This window comes from Tribolium castaneum, chromosome 4 (assembly GCF_031307605.1).
Source record: "Tribolium castaneum strain GA2 chromosome 4, icTriCast1.1, whole genome shotgun sequence".
Taxonomy (NCBI): domain Eukaryota; kingdom Metazoa; phylum Arthropoda; class Insecta; order Coleoptera; family Tenebrionidae; genus Tribolium; species Tribolium castaneum.
Window position 1 is genome coordinate 8790023 of NC_087397.1, and position 23398 is coordinate 8813420.

Consider the following 23398-nt stretch of genomic DNA (forward strand, 5'->3'; position numbering starts at 1 on the left):
TACTTATCACTTGATGCCTCGCTTGCTGCTCTTCTTGGAATGTTGATTGGAATACCCACTAACCTTGCAAGTTTATGCGCCGTTATTCAGCCATGATTTTAGTAAACATTTAGTTTTAACTTGATTCAAATTAAATTTTCGGTTACAATGTGGTGGACCCGTTCAACGGTAACAACAGTAGTTCTACTAACTCTTATAAAGCCTTTTCACTGTCAGGTTGTCGGTAAGCACAACATTTTAATCCATTTTATAGCTAATTTATTTTCATATGTGAATCAGGTATTTCTTGCTCTGTAAAAAATTCCGATGACTTGGGAGTTTGCAAACTGTTAAGTGAATGTAAGCAAGTCCGTGACGACATTTTAAAACAACAACAACTACCACAACTATGCGGATTTCGGGAAACTCAAGCAATAGTTTGTTGTCCACAGAAAAAGCGAAAACCGCGTGACATTAGCAAAATAAGTAAGGTAAAAAAGTTAAAAATTGATCATATTCTTACTGAGTTTCAGAATGTAAGGAGTATTCTTCTTATGCGAAAAACGAATGCGGACATAAAATTGTTAAACGTATTATAGGCGGAGAATTTGCAGGGAGCAAAGAATTTCCGCACATGGTTTGTTAAAAAAATACTCGTAATTAAATGTAACGTTTACCGTTGACAGGCATTATTAGGATTTGAAAAAAAAGGTTCAGCTAATAACATAACACAATGGAGATGTGACGGTATAATTATTAGCGACCGCTACATTTTAACTGTGGCGCAGTGTTTAAATACGTGAGTTTTATTAGCTTTATTTCTTTATGCATAAAAATTGTTTTTAAGGAGGGGTTTTGATCTTAAATATGTAAAAGTGGGGGTCACTGATCTTAACGAAACTGACCATCAACAAGAAATAAGAGTGTTACAAACCGTTCCACATCCTGACTATAAACCTCTTCAAAGTCTCAGGAATGATATTGGACTTATTAAATTAGAAAAACCGATCGAGTTAAATTCTTATGCACGACCGGCTTGTCTCTACACAGAGAGAGCACTTGCAGTTGATTTGGCTGTAGTCACTGGATGGGGTGTTACAGAAGCAGGATCTAGCAGCAATAAATTAAAAAAAGTAGAACTACCTTTTGTGTCCAGTGAATTGTGTGCCGTCTTATTTAAATATGCTAAAAATGGGTTCGATGAAGATTTACAAATTTGTGCTGGAACCGCAAATAAGGACAGTTGTCAGGTGAAAACGCCCATTTAAAATTAAAATTACTGATATTTTTTTATTGAAGGGCGACACAGGAGGCCCACTTCAGATACATCATGAAGGTGATGATATTTCCTGCATGTATGATATTGTGGGAATTTCTTCTGCTGGGGCTAGGGTCTGTGGGACTGCCCCAAGTATATACACAAGAGTTTCACACTACGTCCAGTGGATTGAAGATATAGTGTGGCCAGAAAAATAGTGTGATTTTGGCAAATAAAACGTTTAATCAAGTAGTTATTTATTACTGTCACATAAAGCCAAAATGGTTGACGCTACAAAAAGGCCTCTTCATTTACCCCCTTGGCACATCCCTTATTTGGAGAAACACAGAATCCTCGAATTATTTCATGTCAGTATCGAACATTTTACAATTTTTACGACTTTCGGAATTTAGGAATTAGCCAGAGAACTTGTGATTCAACAACCGGAAGACCACGTATTGTTTCTAAAACAGGTCTTAATCAATGCTGCTAGAAACAGAGACACGGCGAGAGTTGTCATAATTTGCTCCCCAAAAGTGAACTGTTTAGAAATTGCAAATGCGATTGCTGAAATAACCAAACAGAACGTTATAACTGAACATTCCCTACTTACTTTTGTAATAACAACTACGGTACTAAAACTATGAGTTACACAAATTTGTAGAGCGGACGTATGGAAATACAAAGCCCCGACTTGAGGGCCAAATACATTGGTCATTTGGTTCGAACCGATAATGCGTACGAAAATGGCTGGATACTAGTCGGTTTGTCCCCAAAAACCGAAAAATTTTGTAATAAATAAAATTTTTTAAGATTGTATCAAAAACGAAAACGATGCGAAAGCTCTCCTAAAGCTCGGGATTCTTCCAACTCATGTTATCCACCTTATTCCTTCCTTTCAGCCTCCTTTGACAGAATTACTGTACTGCCATGTTCCTGCAGAATGGCCCCAATACAGACGCACTGTTCTTGGATTACGAAACGCCTTCAAACATGTTTTACGAGTATTTTTGACCATACTTTTTAACAATCATTCATATTTCTGTTTAGGAAGTGTTTTTCCAACAGCGCGGCTTACAAGAAATCGTAGCAGAATGCATAGAAATTCTAAACATCAAACCGGCAAAATATGCCATCAAACCCAGAGTTTTGATTTTGGGGCCTCGAGGGTCAGGCAGGAAGACACAGGCCAAGTTACTAGCCCAGGGGCTCGGTCTTATCCACGGTAAATATATCAAAAAATATAACAAAAAAGAAAATACTAAAGAATGATCAAAATAAAGAGAAAATAAAATGCTTTACTAAAGAGACATGAAAAAGAAAAGTATGTACTCGTAATAATGTTGAAGTATTGTTGAAGAAAAATAAAAAAATATAAAAACAAAATATAAAACACAAGAACAATGTACTAGGTATTTCAAATTTAACTGTTTTTTTTAAGTTTACTGGACTTGATTTTAATAAAAAAAATTTGGAGGGCTAGTTCCATTATAGAAATAAAGGGAAATTTATGTCAACAAATTCATAGGAATCAGTACATTATAAACAACATTTTCTTAAATGCTCCTTTAAATTCGATTATTAAACTGACTAAGTAACAATAATAAAGCTGTATGCAAAAACATGCCGTAGCAGAGAACTAAAAAGGTGTGGAGTTGCCCTTATATATTGAAAAAGAGAGTGAAGATTTAGCCAATTTATTTCTTTAATTTTTAGAGAAATATTGGCATATTTTCTAAGTTTGAAAATAAATCTACAACAGTTATTTTACTCTTCTTTTCTCTCTTCTCTACCCTCTCTCCTCTCTTCTTTTTTCTTTCTTCCTTCTTCGTCCTTTTCTCTCTTTTCTCTTCTCTCTTCTCTCTTCACTTTTCTCTGTTATCTTTTCTTTCTTCTTTCTTCTTTCTTCTTTCTTCTCTCTTCTTTCTTCTTTTTCCCTCTTCTCTTTTCTTCTCTGAAGTTTTTTGCAAAGTTTCTTTCTTAATTCGAAATCCATTATTTATTTAATGATTTTGGTAATGTAAACGTAAACGTACGGTATGTAAATATTTTTTAATAAAAGAGACATTTTTTAACTTTGAAACGTAATTCTTGATCAAAGATAACGCCCAGTAATTTTATATTAAAAAAATTACTAAGTTGGCGAATGAATAAATGGATGAATGTAGAACAGAATTCGCTTTGCCGGAAAAATATAACATTCATAATGAGGGAGACTTGGGGTACACCTGATGTATAACTCTTCTACAGTATGACAATAAATTATTATTAAGTTAAACCATTTGGCTACGTTTATTTAAACAAATATAAAAGATCTGTAAACATTTTTTCTCAAAACCCAGAAATTTGTTTCTCTCGTAGCAGTGAGTGATATTTATTTTATCAAAAGAATTAGTAAAATTCTGTATGACTGTATGTTTTCCAAAATAATAATTATCTAAACTCAGATTGTGAAGGAGTATTGTAAAAATTTACGCAAATATAGATTGTTTTTAAAATTAATTTCATTAATTTTTTAGACTGAGTTGAAATGATATACTAATAATAGACGTGAAGTCACTATAATTTTGTGGTTCACTACTCTTGATAACGGCTTTATAAGAGTAGTTTTCCGGTGTTTAAAAAAATTCACGGATTCTAGACAAGATTTTAGAGAGAACTTGAACTAACAACAAAAAAAGAGTCATTGACATTAGGAACATTATTTGAATACCAATGTACCACAGTATTATTATTATTACTATAATTGCAATCACTTGAAAAGTAGTTGAATGTCTATTCAACTACTATTATTTTATGTTTGATTAAAGTTGATTTTGAACATTTGATCTGCGAGGCATGGATGTCAGACTCCGACTTGGGAAAAAGGCTCCGCAACTGCAAAAACGAGGTCTGTTTTCACTCCGAACTTCTTGCTGAAGTAGTACATAAGCGAGTTTTGGAAGACGATTGTTTGGAACACGGCTGGGTTTTAACGGGATTTCCGTTCTCTAAACGAGATTTTGAATACTTGGACTGTATTTATACACCCCCAAACAGGTCAACCAATCAAAAAAACCGTAAAATAAGTAGAGATTGTTGCATTGTAGGGTAATATTTCTCGAATGCGACCTCGCGGTTTGCAAAGAGCGCCTCCTGAACCGAAAAATTAACGTCGACACCGGTTCAGTCACAAACGTTAAAGAACACCCAGAGGCCGAAATGAGCAAACAATTAAAAACACATCCAAAAGACAACAAAGAATTTATCGATGCCGAGGTAACTAACCGTTATTTTTTGAATTAATTTTACTCAACACTTAGCTTTCCTACTACTGTGAGAATTACGGCGATTTGAAAAAATATTGTGGTGCAAGTGCTGTTTGTTTAAATGGGGATCAGGCCGAGCGTTGGATTTACGAAACAATTGTTGCCATCATATCACGGGCGCCACCACCTCACAACCCCCGCAGACCTCTTCTGGACCTGTCCAGCAGTTCCGTGTCCTTGGACGCCTGTTGTTGCTCCCCAATTCCGTCACAAATCCTGGACTGTTACAACACAAGACTGTGAAATAAAAGCGCCAATGCAGTCATATTTTATTGAGAACATAAAGCTAAACTCGACAAATATTTTTCTATAAAATGGTTTTGTAAATATTGATATGGCGTGGGTACTTAACAATTTTAATACTGATAATATAAAAAATGAACCTTATTGCGATGGTACGTATACGAAATGAAAGCAAAATCGGGCCTTTTGGCGTTTCACATGAAACATTTATACACGAATGGTATTTCTAGCTCTACAATATCACATTTTAAAGAGTTTATCTAACAGTTATGTATATATTTATATATTTGTTCTATCATTTTTGTTACAGGTTTTAGTTGATTTGATACTTATTAAGCGCGACAAAATTCAAACCAATCATATTTAGCTGAATTTAACCATTTTCCACGGATTTAAACAATTCTATTAGAAGCACCCTTAAACTTGAACTAACAGACATTTTAACAATTAATTACATCAATATATTTCCATCGGTGTTGAAGTGTGTAAATCAATTGATTATCTTTCCGCGCTATTTTTACCACGAACCGATAAAATTTTATTACTTTGTTCAACACTCAAGTAACAAATCAACTCGTTTTGCACTAAATTACTAATAAATTCTATCGATAGATTTAATTTACAATCTTTATTTAGAAAACAAATCAGGGTTCAGGATTGTATTGTCCAAAATACCAAGATATTTGTTCTTGGTTCTAGAAGAGGTACACAAAACAGCAAGTCCTAAAATTTACAGATATGATCACGTGAGTTCGTACTGCTTCCGGTGTAGCGCATTCATGTCGTTTTGCTGGTTTTGCACTACTATGGGTATGGTGACACTGCTTTGGTAACTCCTCTGCATTCTGTAGCCTGCAGGCTGTTGGTTCTGTAAAACTTGATCCCTTGCTTCCTTGTACTGCTGGTACTGCATCTGGGTGTAGAACTGCTGTTGCAACACCTCTCCATTGCTGTAGACTGGCTTGGCAACAGGCGGGCCGTAGAGCTTATGACTAGGACTATAAGCTGGTTGGTCGTAAGGAATGTGTTTAGGTGAATTGTTCATGTAGGTTTTGATGGGGCTCCCATGCTGGTTATAGCTGGGGTATTGCCGAGGCGGGGGAGGTTGGTAGGTGGGTTGGCTCGTGTACATTGGACTAATGGCTTGGTATTGCATAGCAGATGGGTAGGAGATTTGTTGGGGAGGGTTCTGGGTGATGTAGCTAGGGGGTGGGTAATTTACATGTCTATACGGTACTTGCGTTACACCGTACGATTGATGAATCACACTTTGTGGTATCTGGAAGTAGAACAGAGAAGAATTAGCGAGAAGTAACGGTTGTGGGAGTGTAATAATCTTTGGCGTCAATAATGGATTTACGGCCGAATTCGACGTCAACGTTGGTGAAAAGGTCAAAGCAATTGAGTTGAAAAAATCAAAATTTTAATAGAGTGCAGCAAATGCCCGTTCCGTGTTTTTCTCATTAATAATTGTTTAAGCTTCAACGGTTTAAAATTAACTACCACCATCAATATTTTATTCAAAATGTTATGCACGGACACAAGCGAGTGGTATACGCAATCAGCTAAATAATAATAAAATCACAAATTACTCTCGTCATTTAATTACGTATTTGTTTTCCGGTTTGTTTAATTAAAAATTTATTTGGTCTAAATCAGTACCTAATTAATTAATTAGTTAATCGAATAATGTGATACCTTAAGAGATGCTGTACAGCTAGAAAAGTTGCTAAAAGATTAGGTATAAATTAAAAATGTTCAAGAAATGGAAGTAGAAATGACTATTCCTTGCAACTGCAATCTCTCTTATTGCAGCAGCAGTGTTTGCCGCTGTTTACAATAATATTGTATATAAATGTTTTCAGACTTGTCGGCTTTGATTTCCTGTAAAAATATTGTTGTTTTGAAAATTTTAAGCGCAAATAAGCTTTAGTATTTAAATAAATAAATTAATACGTGGTGGTGCACAAAAAAAAAAGTTTTTCTTGTAAAGGAATAAATGTGCTAAAACTGTATCTCAAAAACTTGTATCACACAGAAATGTGTGACTATGTTGGTACATTTTCCCTTAATTGTTTATAATTAAAATTTATTAATTTGTAGTAGGTTAGTCTTTGAAAAATATATATTTTTTTGTTGACATTTTGAAAGAATCGATGCTTAAATGAAGGTTTGACCAAAAGATATCTTAAAAAAATATCGTTAGCTCCCAAAAATAAAAAAATGAAATGTTTATTTGTTCTGTAGAGTTCACGTTTTCCAACACACTTTTAACTATAATCAAATACTACCTAGTAATCTTCAATTTATTTGATTTTTTTTTCCAATTACTAATTAAACTAATTCGAACTGTGTTGCTGACCTTTGACAAAGGTCAAATTATATAATCGCCAATTAGAACTTGATTAAATGATTACCTACAATTAAATGCGAGCTACATAACATGAAAATTATTTACCTAGTATGTATTTTTACGTATGTTTGCACAAAACAATATTTAAAAGCATTGTTTCTTTAAGGCCATGTTGCATAAACTTTAAACCCATAACGACGATTGTTACAATAATTATTGTAGTTAAGGGTTCAAATCACGATTAAAAATTATTTTTTTTTAGAACTCGACCTTGTATTGTCAATGGAAATAATAAAAAAATATTTTTGAGTGATTTATTATTCTTATTAAAAATTATAATGTCCGACCTCGTGTCAGTGAAAAGCTCTATATTACCTTGTTGTGGCCAAAGTAAACGTGTTTTTTTTATTTTTTTTAACTCGTATAATATACTATTATAGCAGTAAAATGCTGTACTAATTACCCCAACTAACAAAATTTCACTTTTTTTCTCTCCTTTAAGTGAAAAAGGATGTGATTTTTGAGGCTTAAGTTTTATGGGAGAGATTTTAGAATCGCTTCACGCTTTCTTCCAAATCCCTCCAAACAAACTTAAAACGAGTTTAAAATGGCATTTATCACCCCAAAAAATTCTTTTTGTGTAAAGAAAAATTTTGGTATTGGATAGTTCACAATTTTTTAATTTTATCCACCTTTAAATGAAGAGTTGCTGTATTTGTGTATATTCTAGTCTAGTTGAAATAAATAAATAGAGCGAAAAGCTAGTTTTCATTTATTCACGTAAATACAGGATGCTGTACTTCAATTTACACTGGACAAACACGGATCTTTTTCCTAGCTCCCGGCCACCAATTCCAAGAGACTGTTTATTTATCTCTGGAGCTGTTGTTATGTTGTTACTTGTAGCATATATTATTCTAAAACTGCTTAAAAGTATTTGATGCGACGCCCTCGAGCATTTGAAACATCGCTTGAAAGCGATTTTATAGGTCAAGCATCACCGAGAGTTGGAATTTTTTCTGTATACCTGTGAGACGTAGCCCCTTTCCGGCGGTCGAGGTCCGTCTCTGGCGATTTCAGCAGATCGCACGCCATCAGAACGAATTTTCTCTGCAAGCGGCGGCTTGGGGCGGCGTTTGGGGGTGGCTGGCAGGGACCTAGAGCCGGCACTCGCTGTTTCCCAGTCCTTGAGAAGCGCACTTAATCTGGCCGCCTCGGCCGCTTTTTCAGACTCACTCTCCGAGTTGTAGTCGGGACCCTGCATGCGCAAAAACAAGGATAGTTTAGGCCTAATTGAAAGCTAATAAAACACAAAATATTAGACTTTTGCGTGATTTAATAGAAAAGGTTCTCTGGTTCTTGGTTTGTAACTATTATTAAATAATATTAAATAAATAAATAAATTTTATTGGGTGATCTTCATTAAATTTTTACCCACTCATACGCAGATAGTTAAATCTAGGATGAAGATGTCTTAGTTCACCCTACGGAGGACTATAACTTAAAAGACGAAACGAGATACAAAATTTGAACCCAAACAAATAGTAAACCAATCCGCTAATTACTTGGAAAAAATTGCAGAAATGTTGAGCTTTGCACTCTTAACAGACTGAGGAAAACTGACGACTAAAATTTTTATAAGAAACATGAGAAAAAAATTATTTCAAATTTATCTTCGTCTCGTAGCTTTTAAGACGCTGCGTAAACGGTTAAAGATACAAGAAAAATGTTACGAAGAAATTTGTAGAGAATTAAATTTTACTTAAAAAAGTGTGCGAGACCAATATCTATCGTCGATGGTTTAGGCCCCAAAGACGTTCAAAGACGCTGATGCGACAAATTCTTTTCAGTTTACCTTTGGTCATGTTACGTAAAGTTAATTTTTACCTAAACTGTAAAAGATTGAATTATGGTTGACCTTTTTATACTTTTGTAAAATTTCAGAAAAATTCTTAAAAGCTTTTAGCACGAAAACGGAGGCACTTGAAATTTATAAAAAGTTAAAATAAAATATAAAAATTTTTCAGTCAGTTTTCAACATCTTTGTTTTGTTTTGTGTTTACCCTAAAAACGTGCTTACTCAATAAAAAAACAAAGTTATCGCCATTTTAGCTTAGTTTTGTGTATTTTCAGCTTATTTTTAACGAAATTCTGCCACATAGTCACGTTTTTTAATCAAATGAGCTAGGATTTTCAAAAAAAACAAAAAATACGTATTTATCAACTAAAATTGTAACATAAAAATTTCGGAAACATTAATTATTATATTTTTCAATTTAAAGGTTGTATATCACATTTCTTATCGTAAAATCAGTGTCTAACTGCCAAAGTTACTTGCTGTCGTGACCTATATTTCTGTTTTCGTAAATCTTTTATAGAAAAGAACAAACTCTATTTACATTGTACGTTTCTGCAATGAGTTATCTTATGGTTACTGATTTTAATTTTTTTTTCTTCTCTCAAGCAAATGGCAAGCGAACTTCAAGAAGAATTTATTTAAAATAAATATAAATAATATATAAAAAAATAGTTTTTTTCAAATAAAAATACCACTGACAAAAACAACAGAAAATGTTGCTTCATGAAGTTAAACAGGGTTTTTCTTTAAATTTAAGAATTTTTCGTAAAAGTTGTTGCAATGGTTTAGTAACCCATGCAAGCATTTTCGCGGCATCAGCCAATGTCAAGAAAATGTCTTAACTGACAGCGACCAGCGACAATTAAACAATAACAAAAAGGTTTTTAAATTTTAAATGGTGAAATTATTATTGGAATTAACGTTAGTTTTTGAATAACTGTTTTAGTTTGTAAGTAAATTTTGTATATATTCAAATTATTTTTGTAATAAAATCAGTATTGAAACTAACCCGAGTTCATACTTATTCATGGTCCTTCGAGCCGGATCGCTTACTGTATGTCTTAGCGATGCATTCATTTTGTCACGTGACTTGTATTTGGTCTCTATTAGGAGACCCCATTCGGGAAAAGCCCCAAGTTCTTACTAATTCAGTTGTTGAATTTTCATTTCTTGTTCTTGCTTCAGATTGCCATTATAATATTTTTTGATAAAAATTCTTGTAAATGATTTTTAAGTATAAGGAAAGATTCCTTGAAAGTTTTGGATATTAAAACTTATTATTTAAGTGTGATTCCTTTGTGTGGCAAACAATTTTAATGTCCACAAAAAGAGAACACGATGACAAACTGATCTTAAAATTGTTACAAACGTTACTTAGTCCTTTTCTGCAAATAAACGATTCATTTACATCACAATGCAGAGTAATTGCGTTTAGGAGAAAATTACTAAACTTGTAGTTTTTTAATTAAAGAAAGTTAATGGGCTATTCCCAGTTCAGCCTTTGTTTTTTGGCTTCCATTTCATACAGAATAAAAGGAAAGATTTGCAAGTGCGGTAAATATCAAAATAATAGAAGAGCTTAACGATGTATGCAAGCTCGGCCACGAAAAGACTTTAAAGCTTCGTTTCGAATGTACATTATTACATTTGGAGCGGATTTAGCGCAAAATGAAGCCGACTGATGGCATCTAAAGATCCAACTGTCGTCGAAGAACATCGATTTTCTGATCTACAAATTGTAAACAGAAATTTAATAAAAAGCTTTCGTGTGGTGTGTGGTTGACCTAAACTTGCATGGAAAAGAAACAAAGTTTTATTACATCGATTTATGTTTGGTGGTAATTTTTGCTAAACTGTTCTGTACCCTGTTCTACATCCTTTATCTGTTTTATCTTGAACTTGAAACCACTGTGACATCGTCCGAGGTCTGTATGTAAAAACTTAAATTTGATTTAAAGTTGTAAGAGACTTTTGCAAGTTGAATAAGAGTAATTGCAATTTGTGGCACGAACACAATCTTGTGGAGTGGAAATATAAATCTGATTAGAAAGACAAATTTTAAGGGTAAGGCAAACCTGCATAATGAAATTTTAAACCCAAATATACGAAGCGAAATTTAAAGAGAAGTTTAGCTAAATATTTAATCCAGCGTTTAAGACGGATCAACATAATCCCTGTCTTTGTTAATACTTAAACTTAATCATACATTTATAACGCATTGTGGGATTAAATGATACAAACAGATCGATTTACTTACATTTTGGATTTTCTCGTCCAGCATTTTGAAAAAATCCTGCTGACTTGTTGAAATTTCTCTAGAAATATAAGTAAAAATGTTGGGTAAATTAAGGAATTGGAGCATTACGCTTGAGCTAAGAGAGGTCCACCAAAGGGCTTCACTTTGATTGTTTTTCTTGATTCGCAGTCTTCGATATTTTCGTTATTTTCCAGATCGTTTTCCACCCCGTCCTCTTCCTCCGACTCGGTTTTTTCAGGTGTTGCTGCAACAAACCATTTCTTGTACCTCCCTACTTTAAAACAACGAAATAATTCAGCAGCTTTTCGACTTTCCGGTGGAAAATTTCGAGATAAAGAAGGCATTTCCTGTTCACATCTCATAAAATGTCTTGCGCGAAAGCTTTTATCCATCCTTTGGGAACGCGGAGTCGGAAATTTATCGATCGGTAAAGTTGGCAATAATCAAAGTTTCGGATTTTATTGGGTCAATAGGACAATCGGAATGTGTAAAATTATTCGAGTGTTAAGAAGTTGTCGGAATAACCGCATACTTGTATCATGTTATTTAGCGGAAAACTCAAACAAGCATGAAACTTTCCCATACTAAACCCTCGTCTACGCTAATGGCTCGATGATGGCACTGTTGCTGGCTAAAATTAGGAAACGAAATCGATAGGACTCTGATATGGCTTTTATCGCGGAGTTTGGACGAATTTAGGACCTATAAAAATTTCTTTCGGGTCCATAAAAACTGCTCCAAATGCTTGGGTTCTAATAATGTCGGAATAATTGGTTGGGTTTTTGTTTGTGTGTGAAGAAGCAACTGTGGCTATTTATATAAACTGACACGCGTGAAGCCAGGACGATGACATGCTATTGACCATTTTGTTGGTTATTGACCAATTTGTCTAATGTAGAAATAGATTTTGTTGATAAAAATAGGGACGCTTTTTACAATTAATGCTTCAATTATATTAAAGTTTAAATGAAACTATTTGTTATTTTGTTGAAATCTTCATAATTACCAGAACATTACATTAAACAAAAACATTTATGAGTAGAGACCAGATCTTAGGAAACTTCCCTAAGCCGTAATTTTTAACGGCTTTTCTTAAAACTCGAAATTTTTTTGTAAAAGAGTAAACATTTGTCACCTTTTTTATTTTTTCTGCCTTGTATCCTAAAACATCCCAAAGTTGTGTTCCTTTATTTTTTGTATCTCAGTCTTTCAGTCTCATGGTTTCTTTGTGTTTCAAACAGTTTTTGAATGTCTCATTTTGCAATTTGCAATCAAATTTTATTTCGAGATTAGTTTTAAATTTTAGTTTCTTAATTTCCCCTATTTCATCTTCATTTCCTAAACTTTTCAGTTTTCTTGGTATTGCCATTTTATAATTTCAGTTTTCCAATTTCTTAAGACAGATTTTAGAATCAAATTTAATTCTCCATTTAAATTTAATGTCAACTTTAACTCAAAACTCTGTTTTTGTTTAAGTCTCCATTAAATTATGTCAAAAATTGTCAGATCAAACATGAAAATAGTTTAAAGTAGCTGTTAAAATAGGTCTTCTTCTTTGGAGAAATTGCTTTCTCGGTTCTTTTTTTGCTTTTCTTGCATTAGTATGTCCACTGTTAACCTAATCTTTAGACACAGTTTTACGGACACACTGAGACACGCAATGTTTAAGATAAATCATACATAAATGAGCGATATCTCTTCAAAAAGCAGTACCAAAAGGTCGTAATTTAAATTTAATCGTCTGTTAGTCAATCTCGTTGCAAAATTGACTTATGAAGTGCGATAAATTAATGAACGTTTTAATGTTCCCATTAAGTTAAAAGTCCAATGAGTTAATGTGGTGTTAGCGGCGTTTTTATGAAATCAGCCTTTAATGTCCTTACTTTGCATTTCAATAGTTTTTTAATTTATTACTCTTTTATTCATTAGAGACCCGTTTATAGAAGCGTCATTAACTTAATCTGCAATTAAATGCGTGATTAACTGATTAATAACGAATTAAAATTTAATGTAGCTTTCTATAAACGGGCTCAAGATCTATAGAATATTAATCTTACTGTTTTTTTTTATTTTTTTGTATTTCAGTTTTTAGCTTTTCAATTACTAATAGTGTATTGGTTTGTTGTTCATAATGGAATGTTTTAATTTATTAATAATTCTCGTTGCCAGTTTTACGGTTTTAAATAGTTTCAGTTGCTCAGTTTTTCACTCATTTAGTTCTTCAAAATTTTTGTCTCACAATTTTTTTAATTTTTTGTGTTTCAGTTTTTAATTTCTGTGTTAAAGTTACTTTTTTTGAATTCTTAATTTTTCTATTTTTCAACTGAAAATACAAATTTCTAAGCTCAGTTATTAATAAATTTGAACTTTAAATTTTTTGTAGATGTTATTTATACTCTAGGGCGAATTTCAAGGAAGTCTTTTTGATTATACTTAAAATAATACGTTCCCATTTAAAATAAGCAAAATAAAAACCTCTAAAGTTTAAACAGTTCGGAAGTAGGTTGTGAACATCCTGTAGTCATTCAAATCAATCAATCAGTCAAAGTCTGTTAGACCTTGTTCAACTCGTAGTGTTATCAAAAGATTACTGTTTGTATTGTATTTATTGTATTGTATTTTTTATTGTTTGCCTATAATACTGTTGTCATTTAATAATTATATTAATATCTAAAACTATCTCAATTCAAAGCCAGTAAACTTAATTAAAAACAGGTAAAATTAAAATATTTTTTTTTTTGTAATTTTTCTTTTGCTGTTTTTCTTTGTCATTCTGTATAATATTATTTTTTATTTTTCTTCAATATTATTAGGGATACATACGTGTTAGGATCTTCGAGAAATAGTGGAAGGTTGTTAAAGACGATTTCTTGTCGCTTTTATTAAATAAACTCGTCGCATATCTTTAATAAAATTGGGGCGCTGATTTCTGGTAAACCTGATTTTCTCCGTGGCCTGGCTTATTGGCATCGATTAGAATTGGAGCCGCCTAACCTAATTTAGCTAATTGTCTGAAATTGCCTCCGGATTAAGCGATTTCTTAGAGTGTGAAGCTGTCACCTGCCAAACTTGCCACATTCTAATAAATCACTCGAGTGACGGCCTATTTGTGAATGTGGCAGATATTTGGCAAAAGTCCACGAAAGCAATCGCGGAAAAGTGGCTTTCGATGGATTTTTTAAATAGATATTGATCGACACGACCACGCAAATTTTGATTTTTAATAGAGTTGGAGGCGATGGCAGCAAAAAATAAATTATAATGCCGACCCGATCTTACGCTGTCATTCCGAATTGAATTATTATTTATCGATTTATTATGAACCAAGTCTCAGCATTTATAAATTCACGACGCGTGAAATGTGCTATGTAATTATTCACTTGTTGTGCTTGAAGCGAAACTGACAAATTTCGGTTGTCTGGTGTTTATTTTGTAATTGCATTTAATTATTTTCTAAAAATAATAAAAATGCGCCAGACTTCCTCAACTTTATTTTTAGCACTAATTAACTAATTATTATTTGATTGTCTCTGACGTTTTACCATTTTGATGATTAATGTTTCCAATTGCTGTAATGGACAGAGACGTTCCAGCATTAATAATTGATAAACTTGATAATAACTGGACTAATTGGAAGTTTCGTACAAGCGTGCAACTGGCTGGTAACGAGATAAGGCGACAGACACTGGAGAGACGAAATTTGTCTTGGATTTTGGCCATCAGACGAATATTTGTGTGGCCTTCTCAACAGAGATACTTGTTTTATTTTATTTCAAAATTTAAAAACATTGTTAATTATTCTCGCGTTCGCCAAATTCTAGCCACTTTTCTTTCATTTTAAAAATCGATTTTTAGTACATCAGGCTTTATAGTCGATGACTGGCGTTTGAAATTTGATTTCAAAATCTGAAATAAATTACAGTGAACATCAGTTCACTACGAGACTCTGATGAATTACCAAATTAAGTGCACTATTACACGTTCCGTTTGTTTTTATTTAGTTTACTCTCATTATTATTAGAAATCACATTTTTCGGAAGTTAAAACTTTATTTAGGTGTCAAAAAAGGTTACAAAAAAAACGGAAATTAAATATTAAATTTTTTTATTTCTTCCTGTGTTTATACAAATCTATTTTAATTTAAATATTAAATTTATTTCTAATTGTTTCTAATAATAGGCATTTAATTTGTAATGGACAATTTACGAGTGCATTTATATTTAAAATTAATGGGTGTGTTTGCATGTTCATTAGCGGGAAAAGTTGTAATTGCAATTGAAACACATTTCGCTAAAAATGTCATGAGTTTGCTTAGTTGCGGAGTTTGCTTCCTATTTCCTGTGCCATTACAGGAAATACCCAATTATGTCCTGGCTTGAGTTGTCTTCTCCATTAAACTTTATACTATACACTTAATAAGTGGGTCATACCTTCCACCAAATAAATCTAAATGAAAAGAATCAAACTTAAACACTGGTAGGTCATTATGTTTTGTTCGCCTCTGTCATTATCTGCATTGCATTGTTTAGAAGAAATGAATAATTAAAGCGAATCAATACGGCGTAATAACAAAGGATAATTCCCTTTCTTCGCGACTTGCAACTGACGTGTAGCTGTGCATTTCATTTAATACCGCTTACAAAGAACTTTAGTTTTTTCTTCGTATCGATGTTTCAATTTTCATGAAAAATTTAGAACGAGGGGAAGGAAAATAAAAAGGCGAAAAGTGGCGATAAGAAGCACGAGGTGATTCAGAAGTGGGATTTTATGGGGCTTTCTTTGTAGCCGAAAAATATAATATTGCCCAAAGGCCCATAACGCCAATTCGGTCACAGTTTACATCAAACTATAAAACGAAAATTGTTATTTATTATACAAGGCGATAACGAGAGACTTGTTTTACGAATCTTTATCGTCGAGTATGATAATAGCAGGACTTCAAGTTTAAGAGAAAAATATTATTGATAATTCTTCAAATTAATGCTTTTTTATCAACTCCTTACCTGACTTTTTGTTATTCGTTTTATTTCTAGACTTCCTGGGATAAATGTTGATTTTGCTGTGGCCACAGCCCATTTCTAGATGGGTGCAGAGGGCAGAGTAATACCACCGCAGCTCTTAGTTCGGTAGACGATCACATTTTCTTATGACCTGATTTTATTTATCAACCAATATCTGCACCATTAGCTGCCAGATGACCGTGAATTTTCAGTGAAGCTTCCATCTGCAAATAAATCCCCCACAGAATTATTAAATGAAAGCATTAAAGCATAATGTAATTACTACGCCTCACAAACGTCACGAATTTTATCAAATAACGTAAAAATAAACCGAGAGGTATTTTTTAATTTAGTACATACTCTTCAAATTTAATTATTTTATAAAGCAGCTTTTGAGACAAGTCAGTGGCATCCAATAATGAATGACTGCATTCACAGTTTTAAGAACTTGTTATTGATTACAAATTGCCAGTAAATAGCCTAGTAGAGGGTTTTAACGATGATTCTAATTTTAGCAGCCACAAATCGGTTAAATTCTTATTGGCTCATAAACCGTTCAGTAAACTACAATGATTGATTCCTAGACAAATAATCATGTTGCCACTTCCGGTGCCATAAATATGGGAGCTTTGCTCATTCATTATCAAACTTGGCAAATACTTTCCAAATTATTTAATTAAAAAAGTAATTTCCGGGTGTTCCAATTGACTGAATTTGACGAAATTGAAATACCGAAGCTTTGAAACATTCATAAGAAAGCTCTCAACAAGTGGGCCTGAAAGCAGCTCGATATGTGTTCGGTTAAAAGCACAAAGACTGTTTTTTTGTGGAATTAACTTGCACTTAGTCGCTGTCTTAATAATTTTGGCGAAAATTAAAGAAAAACCTAAAATAAAGACTTTCTGTGTAAATATTTTTCTTGCGATACTGAGTCTTTAGTAAGACGGAGTGGGTTAGTTTCAATTTGTTCTTATTTCATTCTAGAAAACAAATTTATTCCAACAAGAGACGTATTTACGCTTTACGACTGTGGAATAATTGCTTCTTCAGTAAAGAAGATAAAAGTTTGCGCATTCTCAAATAATTGCTTTCGCTTGAAAATTCAATAAATGCCAAGACGAAACATTAAAAATTAGCAAGTTAATTAAGACTACGGAGGACTATAGCTTAGGAGACGAAACGAGATACAAAATTAGTAGATTTTCTGTACCCAAAAAAATAGTGCGGCAGTCTCGGCGCCAAGTCGTTATAAATCAATTTAAATCCAACAGATTCACTCACTACTTAGAAAAAATGCAGAAATGTTGTGGTATGCAAAGAATCATAGCATAGAATTATCAATTTGTGTTCCGCCTTATATTTTTGCGAACGCTGCGAATATGGTTGAAGGTACAAAAAAAGTGTAAGGAACAAAGTTGTAGAGAATTAAATTTTCTATAAAAAAGTCCGCGACACCATATTTCCATCTTCAACGGTTCAGGTATAAATTAACTTTCCAATACCTGACCACCGGCTAGATGAAGCAAATCCGTCGCTTGAACGTCATTGAACGAATTTAGGGCCAAAATAGTTGAAAACAGTGATATGTTCTTGGGGACTTTTTTGTAGAAATTAATTCTCTACAATTTTGTATTTTAAATTTTTCTTGTATATGTAACTGTATTCGCAGCGTTTTGAAAAATATGGGATAGAGTGCAAATTAGTAAAAGTTTAATTTTTTAAATATAATTTGCGATAAAATTTTTGAATTATGTTTTGTCCTACTAGGGAGAATATATTATATCTGTTTGTATTTTTTTTTGTTTGCTATGTGTTAAGCGTTATGCAAATACAACCATTTTTCAAATTAAAAACTTGGACGGTAATGGAATAACTGCGCTCTCTGGCGACATTAACGGAACTATTGAACACGGGAACGTTTTATTTGTCTGCTGTTTCATATCCTAACCTTTAGATATCCGTAGTTAAGACAATGACTTTGAAAAGTTGTTTGCCTTAATTGCAGAAGCGAAATTGTCTATTTTGGCCGAATAAGACAGTGAATGCTCATTAAAATCCTTTTCATGTTGTTAACTCAATTCGCTAACCACTCTGGAGAATTCTCACGACTCCTGCATGGCTATAACAGGCCGTTTAAACAAGCCCTCGTCAGTCTAGAACCTCATAAATGATAAATATGCACGAACAGATGTCTCCTCAAGTCGTGAAAATTATTCAGGAAAAGTTTGTCACGAGCAGTTGCTAATTTTAATATAAATAAACACCAATAAACGGCGATTAAAGTTCGACCGCTCAAAAACTACTTTCAGAATAATTATTTATTGCTCAGTATGTGGAGCTTTAATTACAAGGAAACTTCTCTAATTAATTAAAACGTGGAAAAGTTTTAAATTGAATAGTGATAAAATTAATTATCATTTTGTGGGTCAAAATTTACGTCTCTCTGTAAACGTAGAACAAACAAAAGCCCTATAAAACCTCCATTGGGTAGTGCATAAATTTCGTAAAATGAGAGTCAGCAAACTTTTGGTGGCAGCAGTCGTAAAACGAGCCAGAACTGCAAAAGTGTGCTTTTATTTTAATCGCCCCTGTCATATCAAAGTTGTTATTTTTGTATCACTTCCTGTTTGCCCTATTTATTATAAATAGACACCTCTATCTAAACTTGTAGATAGCATTCGATCAAAGAGCATTGTGTCCCCTATATTACAACTGTTCGAACAATATAATTGTGTAAAAGATAAGTTTAGCGAGTTTTAACTTGCTGTGCTCAAGAGTATTCGCATGACATCAATTTCTTTCGCTTCTCTTGTGTCATATCTTTCTAAGGGCGGTATCGATTTGTCTGGAACCCTTTCTTACAGATTCTATTTTATTTATCGTTAAAAGGCTCTTACCAAGTCGCATCCTTTCGCATTATCTGAAGCATTGTGTCTTTTAATGAGTTTCTATAAATGCCTATTACTATTCAAATGATTGTGGAATATATTAACCGAGTTTGAGATTGAGCAAAGTGTGTTTACCTCAATAAACTATACGTCTAATAAGACTTAATTTACACGCAGTTTGCGTGATGTTTACTCCCCGATAATGCCAGACTTCAAAACGTAATTCAACACCTTATTAGAGGATGCGAAAATTCGTTACCAAATGAGTACAAGTACACAATTTATTTGTTTGCGAAATTGTAAACAAACATCGGTGTTCGCAAATGAAAAAATTCCATATTACTACGAGTTTGTTTTCAGATTCGGAAAATATAATATGCATATGAGTGGATGATAAGTCTGAGTTTTCCGGTATCATTTTTTATTAAAATTTTCATGTGTGGGAGAGTCTATACTGTATGGTTACCTGTTAACTTACTTTTTAGAAAATCGCAGGTGGAAAATTAGCGCTAAATGTAAAGTTTATAAGTTTCACTGTGTTTTTCGGATTTATTTGCTGGAAAAAACATTGTTAGATGCTAAATGGGACATTAAAAAACCTTTTAGAATGTTTTAGTGTGCTGAAAACTTAAAAGCTTGCAGCTGTTACAACTGACCTAAAAAGACATTAATTACTAGGTAGCATTAAGTTTAATATCAAAAGTAAAGTTTACTTCTTACTTAGAGCTTTGTGAATTCAGACTGGAAATGGATCGAACCACTCTTTATATTTAGGTTGTATGAAGTTTAAGTTCTTTGACTTTGTATCTACTGTACAGAGTGCTCCAGCCCAGCTTCCGTCTTCCGTAGCTCAGTTATTATTAAATTTATATTTTTTGATGTTATTTATACTTTCGAGTGCATTTCAGTAAAAAATATTTGATTACACATAGTATGCTATTATTTTTTTATGCTAATTAGAATGTCCACTTAGTTTCTTACATATTCTCATTTTTTTTCAAACTGGTTCAGGGATTACTGTTAAAAAATAAAAAAAAATTGCTTTACACTTTAATATTAATAAAAAATTCAAACAGTTCTTCTTTAATAACATTATTACCAGGTACGTGTTGAACAAGGCCTAACATACTTATTAATTAAGTTTGATTAATCCGAGTTACTACAGGCTGTTCGCAATTTACTTATATTTTTTTTACACCTTAGATCTATTTATTTTGCGTATTTTAAATTGGAACCCCTGTTTATTTTTACATCATTTAATGCGGAATGCATTTTTTTATGTTTATCTTTATACACCAATGTTTGAAAATTATAATTTCTATAATAGTTTAACAAATCTAACATAAACTCATTCAAATATAATTTGTTTCGAGGTCAAACCTTAAAAAAAACGTTGACTAAGCTAAGTTATTATTTTTATAAAACATTTAAAATACATATTATTGTTTCATCAAAAACCAAGTTTAAAATAATGCCTATTTTGTAAAAAATTATGTTACTTAATTTGACTAAAAAAAAAACAGTGTATCAAAAAAACTTATTACATTAACTTAAAAAATTAAACATTTTCATTTAATTTAAAAAATTACAGTTGTCAAAAAATAAGCTCTGTAGCTTAAAAATTAAAAATTTCAAATAATTTAGTGTAATTTTTATGGTTTTTATGGTAATTAATAGAAAATAAGAAAAATTAAAAAAAAATAGCCGGTTTACAAAAGGTGTTAATCGCAACTTTATATTTTAATTTGAGATTAAGTTGACGTTTGTTAATGCAAAATAAATCGCAAGTGGAATTAGTTCAATTCTAAAGTAAATATTAATTTCTCTTACTGCTCAAAAAATTAAACCACTCCCGGTAAACGCACATGTGGAATTAAACCTTTTTTTAACACATAAACGATGGTTTTGTCATTTGTTATTTTCACTTCAAGATATCAAATTAAAAAATTATTATTATGACGTCATACTTTCTGGTACACTCTGTATAACAAAAAAATGTATATTTGTTTTCAATTTATTTAAAGGTGGACTTTTCCAACTATCTGGGACACCCTGTATGCTTCTAAAAAATTGCAAAATCGAGGAACATAATGGCGTTTTGATTTTATTGGTGTTTAGGGCGGAAAACCGTGCAACCTGATAAACTCAACCAACAGTCGAAATGGAAAATAAAATCTAATCATCTCTTGGCTTATGACAAGCTAAACCAGTACGACAAAATCGTTTTGCTGCTGCTCCAACTGCAAATATTTCATCAAAAATCTTTCAGACCCGCTCCGCTTAATATTAGATTAGAATAATATACACACAAATTTATAAATTACCAAAATTACGAGTCAGGGACGCAGTGAAGCTCCAAAAATAAAATATTAAGTGGATTATCTGTTTGGAATTAACATTTTTCAGACGATCTATGTTAATACGAAATTCCAAATTGATTTCCACTTCAATGTGTGTAACTTAATCAAAATTAAATTATGAGGTTGATGAAACATTCCTGTTAATATTGCAGACAATAAACTCAATTTAACGGTCACTCGGTATTGGATATGGGATTTTTGCTGGCAATCTAGGGTTTGTAAATTAGAAAAGTTTCTTCCATTGTGTGTGTGAAGCTGTTTTTGACAATAACAAAAAAATTATTAATTAGATACCTAACTTATTTGTTTCATGAAACAATGTCTCTTTAAAATTCTGATAATTAAAAAACCAAAATGAATAGTAAATGAAAAGTGGCTTCAGGGCACAAAGTTAATTTATTTTCATCAAAAGCAAGGAAATGAATAACCAATTTCAAATTATTCATTAAATAAACAAGTGGCTTTATTTTTAAATTAAAAAAAACGGATGATACCTGTATAAAAAATTTAATAAAGCTAATTGCGGACGTACCTTACAAATCCTGATAACATCTGATACGCCAATCACGCACTATTTTTCAATTCAATAGGTGGAAAAAAATAAACCTCGAAATCCTCACACAAGTTAGGCCTCCATGCACAGCTAGCTCACATGTTTTAAAATACTTTGAAAAATAAATATGTTTACAGCGATGTTTGCATATTTTTAATAATTGAAATCGTTCCAAAAAGCCCCGATATGAAAATATTTACAAAAATTGGGCGATCGCGTGTTAGACGCACGCTCACGTGTGAATTGGCACTGGAGTCGCAAAACCCGATCAGTTTATAGATTAGTTTTTAATTGTTTACCTGTTTTACTATGGGATAAGAGAGATAATCAGCGGCACAGTTTAATCATACGGTCGACGCGTCGCGACGCCGGTTCTACACTGGACGTGCGTATTTTCACGATTCGCTTCGGAAGCGGTCGGAAACAGATCGACCCTTAGCTGCGTCCGGGAGGATCTCACCCCATGTCACCCCTCGAAATCATACACTGGCTCCGGGTGCACATTGAGAGGAGTGGGGCTGGAGTAGAGGACTTTATTCTTCAAGCTTTTGAATTTTCTTTGAGCTTTATTGTTACCACATTGCATTATCCTGCGACTACTCCTTTCCCAAAAGAGAGTATTATGGCGTAATCTTATACTATCTCCGTTTAGACAATGCCATAAAATATAAATTACGAAAAAATTTAGATTTAGAAAAAGCACAAGTGATTGACTAACTTTGGTTTACGTTCTCGTGCTTCTATTTCTACTTTCGTTTGTATTATAAATAGTTATTTATAATAGCGAATTTACGTGTATATTTTTTGTTTTTTTTGCGTATATTCGGTACTCTAGAAAGGTAGAGAAACTTTCTGCACTTTAAATAATGCAACAATAAGTTAAAATTGAAACTATAAGAACTACAATTTGTTTCGGCAACAGACTCAAGTCTGTTCTAAAAATTGTTATATATACGTGCACACAATATTATATTAAGTATCAAAAACGGTAAGAAGATTTTACCGATCGAAGATAATTGTTTGTTAATTAGCTCAAAACGCAAATATTTTACACAAATCAGTTTAAAAATCGCCAAATTAAATCGAAAAACAAAAAATAAAAAACAGAAAATTATGTCGAAAAAAAATTTCTTTAAGCGTTTTTTGATACTCTAATTTTTCACCAAGTTCCATCAAAAATCATCATATGAATGTATAGAAAAAATTTTCTAAAATTCTCCAAGCGTATAAGATGATTTTTCAGTTCGAAGTTCCAGTATTTCGAAAAATTCAGAAAAAATTAAGTCCCAAAACCATTTCCAGCACGATTTTTACTCAAAAACTGTAAATTTTTGACGAAAT

At 32.5% G+C, this 23398-nt stretch overlaps 3 protein-coding genes across 5 annotated transcripts; 2 read left to right on the forward strand and 1 right to left on the reverse strand.

Moving 5' to 3' along the window:
* The first annotated feature begins 20 nt into the window (after window positions 1-20).
* Window positions 21-1486, forward strand: LOC103315165 (serine protease snake). Of its 2 annotated transcripts, none has more exons than XM_008203140.3 (6): window positions 21-211; window positions 280-465; window positions 513-616; window positions 666-778; window positions 827-1229; window positions 1279-1486. In XM_008203140.3, exons 1-6 carry the CDS (start codon window positions 148-150, stop codon window positions 1453-1455), a joined length of 1047 nt encoding a protein of 348 aa, XP_008201362.1. In that variant the 5' UTR covers window positions 21-147; the 3' UTR covers window positions 1456-1486. The 2 variants fall into 2 exon arrangements, with proteins under 2 accessions (XP_008201362.1, XP_008201361.1); XM_008203139.3 differs by having other exon boundaries at window positions 25-223.
* Window positions 1466-4812, forward strand: LOC663032 (uncharacterized protein). The gene is made up of 8 exons (XM_008203046.3): window positions 1466-1605; window positions 1651-1854; window positions 1902-2001; window positions 2051-2241; window positions 2288-2462; window positions 4048-4276; window positions 4327-4495; window positions 4540-4812. Exons 1-8 carry the CDS (start codon window positions 1519-1521, stop codon window positions 4786-4788), a joined length of 1404 nt encoding a protein of 467 aa, XP_008201268.1. The 5' UTR covers window positions 1466-1518; the 3' UTR covers window positions 4789-4812.
* Window positions 4803-22450, reverse strand: tow (target of wingless). 2 transcript variants are annotated; one of them, XM_015985212.2, is made up of 6 exons: window positions 22037-22450; window positions 16260-16480; window positions 11365-11500; window positions 11257-11314; window positions 8169-8399; window positions 4803-6067 (listed from the first exon to the last, which is right to left on the reverse strand). In XM_015985212.2, exons 2-6 carry the CDS (start codon window positions 16330-16332, stop codon window positions 5531-5533), a joined length of 1035 nt encoding a protein of 344 aa, XP_015840698.1. In that variant the 5' UTR covers window positions 16333-16480; window positions 22037-22450; the 3' UTR covers window positions 4803-5530. The 2 variants fall into 2 exon arrangements, with proteins under 2 accessions (XP_015840698.1, XP_015840699.1); XM_015985213.2 differs by having other exon boundaries at window positions 22357-22440.
* Window positions 22451-23398: the final 948 nt, after the last annotated feature.

What these genes read in the sequence shown, in the direction of transcription:
- LOC663032 (XM_008203046.3), top strand. Translation starts at nt 1,519, where the DNA reads ATGGTTGACGCTACAAAAAGGCCTCTTCATTTACCCCCTTGGCACATC. An exon ending in AAATGGCTGGATACTAGTCG is followed by an intron (nt 2,002 to 2,050) that starts GTTTGTCCCCAA and finishes AAATTTTTTAAG; the next exon opens with ATTGTATCAAAAACGAAAAC. An exon ending in GGGGCTCGGTCTTATCCACG is followed by an intron (nt 2,463 to 4,047) that starts GTAAATATATCA and finishes GTTTGATTAAAG; the next exon opens with TTGATTTTGAACATTTGATC.
- LOC103315165 (XM_008203139.3), top strand. Translation starts at nt 148, where the DNA reads ATGTGGTGGACCCGTTCAACGGTAACAACAGTAGTTCTACTAACTCTT. An exon ending in GTGGCGCAGTGTTTAAATAC is followed by an intron (nt 779 to 826) that starts GTGAGTTTTATT and finishes ATTGTTTTTAAG; the next exon opens with GAGGGGTTTTGATCTTAAAT. An exon ending in CAAATAAGGACAGTTGTCAG is followed by an intron (nt 1,230 to 1,278) that starts GTGAAAACGCCC and finishes TTTTTATTGAAG; the next exon opens with GGCGACACAGGAGGCCCACT.
- tow (XM_015985212.2), bottom strand. Translation starts at nt 16,332, where the DNA reads ATGGGCTGTGGCCACAGCAAAATCAACATTTATCCCAGGAAGTCTAGA. An exon ending in AACGAATAACAAAAAGTCAG is followed by an intron (nt 11,501 to 16,259) that starts GTAAGGAGTTGA and finishes GGTTTGTTGCAG; the next exon opens with CAACACCTGAAAAAACCGAG. An exon ending in GGACCTCTCTTAGCTCAAGC is followed by an intron (nt 11,315 to 11,364) that starts GTAATGCTCCAA and finishes TTATATTTCTAG; the next exon opens with AGAAATTTCAACAAGTCAGC.